This window comes from Stomoxys calcitrans, chromosome 4 (genome assembly GCF_963082655.1).
Source record: "Stomoxys calcitrans chromosome 4, idStoCalc2.1, whole genome shotgun sequence".
Taxonomy (NCBI): Eukaryota; Metazoa; Arthropoda; class Insecta; order Diptera; family Muscidae; genus Stomoxys; species Stomoxys calcitrans.
Genome location: NC_081555.1, coordinates 130,976,781 through 130,984,598, shown reverse-complemented (window position 1 = coordinate 130,984,598; position 7,818 = coordinate 130,976,781). Strand labels below are relative to the sequence as shown.

General features: G+C 37.5%; 1 protein-coding gene across 1 annotated transcript; it reads left to right on the top strand.

Annotated features, from left to right (window-relative positions):
• The first annotated feature begins 2,167 nt into the window (after positions 1–2,167).
• On the top strand, positions 2,168–7,349 carry LOC106093137 (uncharacterized). Its single transcript, XM_059368015.1, has 9 exons — positions 2,168–2,215; positions 2,306–2,484; positions 5,194–5,375; positions 5,436–5,641; positions 5,769–5,922; positions 6,642–6,753; positions 6,814–6,973; positions 7,035–7,162; positions 7,225–7,349. The coding sequence occupies exons 2-9, from the start codon at positions 2,382–2,384 to the stop codon at positions 7,278–7,280; spliced, it is 1,101 nt and encodes a 366-aa protein (XP_059223998.1). The 5' UTR covers positions 2,168–2,215; positions 2,306–2,381; the 3' UTR covers positions 7,281–7,349.
• The last annotated feature ends 469 nt before the right edge of the window (positions 7,350–7,818 follow it).

The window sequence follows — 7,818 nt, the reverse complement described above, 5'->3', positions numbered from 1 at the left end:
CTCTGGCGGATGTATTAGAGAAGTACAAGGCAGATATTACCGCCTTACAGGAAATGCGATGGACTGATAATGGCTACACTACAACACCAAACGGTGACGAACTATACTATAGCTGCAATAGCACGAGGCATGAATTTGGCTACTGAATTGTGGTTAGTCGGAGACTGAAACACCTTGTCTCCGGCTTTACTCCGTTGGATGAGAAGCTAGCCACAATCCGCATAAATGCCAAATTTTTCAACATCAGCCATATTTGTGCCCATGCCCCGACGGAAGACAAAGACGAGAAGACTAAGGATATTTTCTACGAGGGCATAGTGCCACATAATGGCGCAGTGGCAAACTACTGCCCACTCCATGGAAAATGCCGCGAAATCCGTACTAGTGTACCGGAATCCTCCTCCGAGAAACCCATGGTATGACCAAGAGTGTCGAGATGCTACTGAAGCCAAGTATGCGGCATACAGAGCAACCCTGCAATCAGTATCAAAGCGGCAGATGAAGGAGATGTATCGGGAGAAAAGGAGACAGGAGAAACGTCTATTCTGCAGAAAGAAAAAGGAAATGGAAAGACGTGATTGTGAGCGAATTGAGATGTACAGGAGTCAGAATGAAGTCCGGAAATTCTACCAAAGAATTAAACATCAAACCGATGGCTTTGGTGCAGGCACATCCTACTGCAGAGACAAACAAGGAAATCCGGTAACTGACACAGATAGCATGCTGAGGATATGGAAAGAACATTTTACCCAACTGGCCTAGAATGTTTACCTTCTAGTCAGAATGAGGTCCAAGTAGCAACGACCCGACTAAAGAACAACAAGGCAGCAGGAGTCGAGGGGCTACCCGTTGAACTATTTAAGATCAAAAGCTACACGCTGATAAGGCGTATGCATCAGGTCGGTCACCGGAAGTAGTAAGTTCAACCTTTGAAAGAATCGAAAGAGAGTCAGTGAAAATGTGACTGGCAGTAAATGGAGATAAGACGAAATGGATGGTTTCTACTCCCAAAACGCCTTGTACAACCGAGCAGATAAAGAACATGAAGAAAGTTGGGAACCACAACTTTGAGATAGTAACTTTATCTACCTCGGCACCGCCGTAACCGAAACGAATGACACCAGTTTTGAGATAAAGCGAAGAATAATACTGGCAAACAGATGCTACTCTGGACTAAGTAAGCAGTTTTGAAACAAGGCCACCTCTTGTAAGACGAAGATTACACTATAAAGACACTGTTACTATACGTGTTGTTATATAGTTCTAAGGCATGGGTACATGTGAAAACAGATGAGGCAGTGCTTGGAGTATTTGAGAGAAAGATTCTTCGTAAAATATATGGACCAGTTTGCGTTAATGGAGAATATAGGCGACGTATGAACCACGAGCTGTATGACGACGATAGCATAGTTACACGCATCAAAATACAACGGCGTTGGCTAGGTCATGTTGTCGGAATGGACGAAGAAGCTCCAGCAAACTCGCCTCTCAATAACTCTATTGTTACGTGTGCTGTGTTGCATGTGGCACCGTCTTGTTGAAACCACATGTCATGCAAGTCAAGCTCTTGCATTTTGAGCAAAAAAAAAGTTCGATATCATCTCTCAATAGCGCTCACCATTCACAATTACGTTACGATCCGCATCATCTTTGAAGAAGTACGGTCCAATGATGCCACCAGCCCATGAACCTCACCAAACTGTGACATGATAAGCCAGAAGCTTTGGTAGCTGTTGCAATGCTTCTGGCTGATCTTCACTCCAAAATCGACAATTCTGCTTATTTACGTACCCATTGAGCCAAAAATGATCTTGGTCCATTAAATGGAATAAGCGCACGATGAACTTTCCTAACAGAGCACGCACGTTAGTTTGTAAGAAAATTCATGGTTAAATTACAGACCGAACTGAAGATGTTTGACGGTGAAACAAACCACGAAACGTGAGTGAGCTGTTTAAACCTGTGTTGCCAAAAAGATAATAGCTAAAAAATAGCACTTTAATAGTTTAGCGAAAAACTTAAATACAGAGGCAATTCGAAAAAACCCAAAAAGTCATAAAAAGGTCAACTAAGGTAATTAGACGTATAAACTTCTGTATTTAGTTGTGTCACTCTGCGGTATTTCATTTGGACTCGGTCCCATATCATTAAGCTACAAACTTGGAATATTCCTTATTGAAATATCATGGGCAACGAAACTAAACTTTGAACATAAGTAAGCTTTTGATTGTCAGTTCCTCAAATGCTCGAACAAACCTAAGACCATTCTTATTTATTTCTTATACCATTTACTTTTATGTTACAGAATTTGTGGCCCATTCTCAGTTCTGGTGTCGTATATAACTGAATTCCATGGTTCTACACATCGTCCAAGAATTTTAATGGTTGCCGGGATTATGTATGCCACAGCATCCATATTATTACCATTGTTGGCGTTATTAATTCTACCAAATGAATGGAACTTTACAATATGGAATATGAAATGTAAGTATACAGACTTTAATCATGAAGTTTGCTATTCAACAGAAACAATATTTAAATAAAAAAAACTAATTCTATTACAAAAATTATAATGAAATAGTTAAGGCTAGAGATTAGTTTCCGAAAGATCTTTAAGGCAATATGTAATAAACCTAATAAAGGTTCCGAATGGTGGTATGTCTTGCGTGGACGAACAAAATGCATTTCTTCAACGTAATGTAAGTTAGATTTTCGACATATGTTTTCCGATGACCCGAACTGTTTTTACGAATGGAAATCAGTGGTTTGATGATGATATTTAAGTATTGATACGTAATAGAGATTGTGCCTACTCTCGATGAAGTGTTTTAGAACACCTGAACTTTTTAATGATTACAAGCGTGCGAGGAATCAGACAACTTCTTGTATAAAGACGAAGAAAATAGCCTATTTTAGTCTTAAATTTCAAGAGGCATTGAACACTAAAGATACTTGGAGAAATGTTAAGCCAATTGGAATAGGAAGTGATGATGCATCAATTGGTAGTCATGTTGATTTGGATAAGATTAAAAGGAGTTTTTTAAACATATCTTTCCATGAGACAAACCTTCATTTCTATCACAGTGAATTTTGTAAATTAAACCATTGTAGTAACAACACCTCACTAGACCTACGTTTTGATCTTGAGCGTTTTGAACAAAGCGGTATTGTTAGCGCTGTAGAATCGATGGTATTGACCCGAGATTTTTTAAGGATAATTCTACCCTTTATTCTTCCGTATATGTGTCATCTTTTTAACAATATTAACTTAAGGAGTTGCTATCCACAGTCTTGGAAACGGGCAAAGATAGTCCCAATACCAAAGAATAAACAGGAATTTAGGCCATCTCTAAGATATTTGAGACTCTAGTCAACCGAAAATATCAGGATATATTGCGTATAACTCGCAGCTTACAGATTTTCAATCCGATTTCCGGACAAAGCACAGTTGCACTATTGCACTTTTGAAAGTAGTTGAATATATAGGGAGTGATATTGACATTGACAAAGTTACTTTTCTTGTCCTTTTAGATCATTCGGAGGCAATTGATGCAGTTGATCCCAATATAATTTCCCTTAAACTGAAACATTTATTTAAATTTTCTGAGAGAACATAGGATCTTATATATTCCTATTTTTCGAATAGAAGCCAGTCGGTATGTATTGAAAGCCGATGTTCTAGTTATCTTCCAGTCTCAAGAGGTGTTCCATAGGGGTCTCAATTGGGGCCACTCCTTTTTTTCCTTATATAGCAATGACCCTCCTGGACAGTTGCGGAACTGTGGTATTCATATGTATGCCGACGACATACAGCTGTATATGAGTTCTTCGCCGGAGAGGGTGATCGATGGCGTACTTCGCCTTAATAGTGACTTAGATAGGATAAACACATGGGCAAACGCCAACGGACTACTTTTATATCCAACAAAGTCAAAGTGCCTTGTGACCGGTAGGAATCGGGTGACAATGCCGCCTAATCTTGATGTGGCAATTGTTGGAGCCCCAATTGAGATTGTTTCATCTGCAAGAAACCTTGAGTTGGAGTTTGATCGTAGACTTTCATGGAAGAATCATGTCAGTACGACAGTGGGCAGAACCTATGGCGTTTTACGAAACTTATATATGAGTCGACAGTACACCCCTTTGTCCATAAGAATGCTTTTGCCTTGGACATTTATTCTGCCGAAACTATTATACTCTTGCGAGGTTTTTTACGGTTGTGATGTAACTCATAGGAATAAATTGCGCTTAGCCTTTAACGATGTCGTTAGATACATTTTTGGTTTGCGTAGAAAAGACCGGGTATCTGACTTTGCCAGACAAGTATATGGTGTCTCATTTAATTCGTCCTTAAGATACGCTCGTTGCAAATGATCCACAAGATTTTTTCTAGCAAAGAAACATCATATCTGGCTTCTATATTGTGTTTTGCCAACTCTACAAGAGATAAACAAGTAATACAAATACGTCATCAATATCGTGTATCTGAATAACAGTTCTTTGTTAATGCTTTACGTCTCTGGAACAAACTTCCCAATATTCCCAATATATTAAAATATAAGTAATAAGTAATGAACGACAGTTCAAATCTTCGATTTACAATCATTAATTAATTATTGGTTTTGTCTTTTTTATAACTTTTTATTTATTTATTTTATCAGTAACTTTGATTAAATTGTTAACTTTTCTTTTAAGTTTCTTTTTGTTTTTTTTTAATTCTTTTTACCTTTTTTTCTATTTACATATATATTGTATCATTAACTTTGCTTAAATTGTTAAATATTTTTTACCAAATATTGTTCTATTTAAATGAAAACTTGTTGAACTCATTGTACTTATCAATTTACCAATCCATGCTTTATATAAGACATTGTCTTTTGTATGGGTTTTATCATAATAAAATACAAATACAAACCGGAGGCACCGTAGCGCAGAGGTTAGCATGTCCGCCTATGACGCTGAACGCTTGGGTTCGAATCCTGCCAGGACCATCAGACAAATTTTCAACGGTGGTTATCCCCTCCTAATCCCTTATCATTGAGCCTAAAATTGAATCGGACAGCACTCATTGATTTATGAGAAGTTTGCCCCAGTTCCTTAATGGAATGTTCATGGGCAAATTTGCATTTGCAAAATACAAATACAATGTTAGTTAATCCTTTAATAACATTACACGTTATATTATATTTACAGTCACATCATGGAAAGTATATCTTGCAGTATGTGGCACCCCTTGCATTGTGGGTGGTCTTCTGCTCACATTATTTCCTGAAACTCCGCGATTTTTAATGACCAAAGGAAGAAACTATGAAGCCTTAGAAGTATTTAAGACAATGTATTATATTAATACTAGGCAGCCGAGAGACACCTTTCCCGTAAGAACAAGAATATTCGTAAGCTTTATCTCTTAACATTGTTCTGCCATATTGCTTTAGATCAAGGAACTCATAAATGATGCCAACTGCCAGCTTAACAACACAAAGCCATCAAATGATTTACAAACCGCGGAATCAAAAGTAAATCATAAGTTTGATATAGAATCACAATCGCCACAATCCAGTCCTCTGAGAGATATATTTTCGAAGCAATATTTTTGGCTAACCATTCGAATCTTTTTATTGAACTTTTGCATTTTGTTGGGGTAAGTTTGCAAACATTTCTTAGGCGGATGTTGGAGTATCCTGGAACTTTCGAATAAGTTTAATAAATTAAATTATATATTACACGAAAATATGTATAAATATTTCGTAAATTTTTCTTTTAAATAGACAAAACACCATGCGTCTTTGGTTACCTCAACTGTTTGCATCTCTCAATGAATATGAACAAACTTCAACAGAGAAGACCAGTATGTGTACGATCCTGGAGTACAGCGTAAACAAAACAGATTCGTTGATAAATTTCAATGAGGAATGTATTGTGGTAAGTTGTACTTCAAAACAACATGGACCATTTTGTTCCGATTTTTTTTTTAATAGTTTGAAGCTTCTCTACTAAAAAGGGAGTCTAGAATAATTTTTCTCGTAATAATACTAGCTCTGCGGAGAAGGAATTGTTGAATATGAATTGTTTTTCCTAATGTCAAGGTTTATTCCTCATGATGTGAACTTCTGAAAATCTCTTCTTTTTATTATGACACTAGCCCAACCGGGCTCGCTCCGCTGCGCCTTCTTTAACTCTCTAATATCTTTTTAGGGTGCGGACGCTTCGCCTTAAGGGTGGATATCGAATTCTTGCCACTGTAGTCTATGTCCGCCTACCACGCTGAACGCCTGCGTTCGAATCCTGGCGAGAACATCGGGCGAAATTTAAAGCGGTGGTTATCCCCTCTTAATGCTGGCGACATTTGCCATGTATGGTCATGTAAAAAATTCTCTGCAAAAAGTTGTCGCATTGCGGCACGCCATTCAAACTCGGCTATTAAAAAAAATCCTTTTCATTGATTTTAAACTTGAATCGGAAAGCTTTCATTGATGTGTCAGAAGTTTTCTCCTTCTCGGTTTCAGAATAAATTTATACTCCACTCCCAAATACCTTTCTTTGATCAAGTCTCGTTTTTGCCGTTTTTGAGTCTATACAGAACAAACAAACAAACACAAATTCATTTCTACATATAAGATTTGTATTTCTTATACCCTAAGGTAATAACTCCTGCAACATATTCGAATAATATTGTGGTGGCAGCTATAATAATTATTGGATTTTTGGTAGCCGGAACACTCATAAATATATTAGGGGACAAAACTATGCAAGGTTAGTTGATGAAGACAACATTCATAAAAAAAGTTTTTAGAATTTATTTCTGCCCCCCAGTTCTTGCAGCCGCAATATGTGGTACATGTGGTCTAGCTCTATATTGGTCATCCTCCACTCTGACAACTCTTATTATTACATCATTGTATATGAGCATGGCGAGTATAGCAACCTCATCATCAGTAACAACATCAGTCACCGTATATCCCACAACATCAAGGTATTTGGAAAATCTGAAAGTCCTAATATATGTTATCAAAAAAAAAAACGAATCTTTGCAGAACTATCATTGTATCATCGGCTATGACTTGTGGTCGGATTGGTACAATATTGGGAAATCTTTTGTTTCCAATGTTAATGTCATTGGGTTGCATACCACCTATTGTCATGTTCGCCGCCGTGATGTATCGTAAGTAGTTATTGGTATTTAGTTGACTTAATGAATTTTAGAAATTGCTTTTCTATTTTCAGTTACCAGCATTTTGGCTTGCACAATGCCTAATATAAAGAAAATTGATCTTAAGTAGCATTAAGTTTAGTGTAGTTCCAAAATTTTAAGTTATTAATAAATTAGAGAATTTTTAATTTGAATTAAATATTTGTTGATGTGTATTAGTATTGCGACAGGTGAAGCGAGAGGCATAGGGAAATAAGAAGGAAAATAACAGACGAGAGGGAGTGAATCGATATATAAAGGAGTCAGAATGAAGTCCGAAAATTTTACAAAGAATTCAAGCATCGGATCTATGACTTTGGTACAGGCACATCCTACTGCAGAAACAAAGAATAAATACTACTAACAGATACAGTTAATCTGCGTCGAAGAGAATCAGGTGGCGGTGATCGTCAAACTCCTGTAGTTGTGCAAGCTTTCCGGTCTAAAAGGGTGGCCTTTAATTATTTAAAGGCGCCAATAACTCGCCTTGTCATATCGAGGATCATAGGCACTTAGTATTAGCTCAAGAACTGCCGCCCGCCCTTTCATTAAGACTCTCTGTTCGATACCGCTGATTGTCCGGGACTGCCGTTGCAGCTATGGAGCATTCCACTATCCGAAACCTGTGG

Excerpts from the sequence above, each read along its gene's own strand:
- LOC106093137 (XM_059368015.1), top strand. The coding sequence starts at position 2,382 with ATGGTTGCCGGGATTATGTATGCCACAGCATCCATATTATTACCATTG. Across the intron at positions 5,642-5,768 it reads AACTTTTGCATTTTGTTGGG|ACAAAACACCATGCGTCTTT; the intron begins GTAAGTTTGCAA and ends TCTTTTAAATAG. Across the intron at positions 5,923-6,641 it reads TCAATGAGGAATGTATTGTG|GTAATAACTCCTGCAACATA; the intron begins GTAAGTTGTACT and ends TTATACCCTAAG.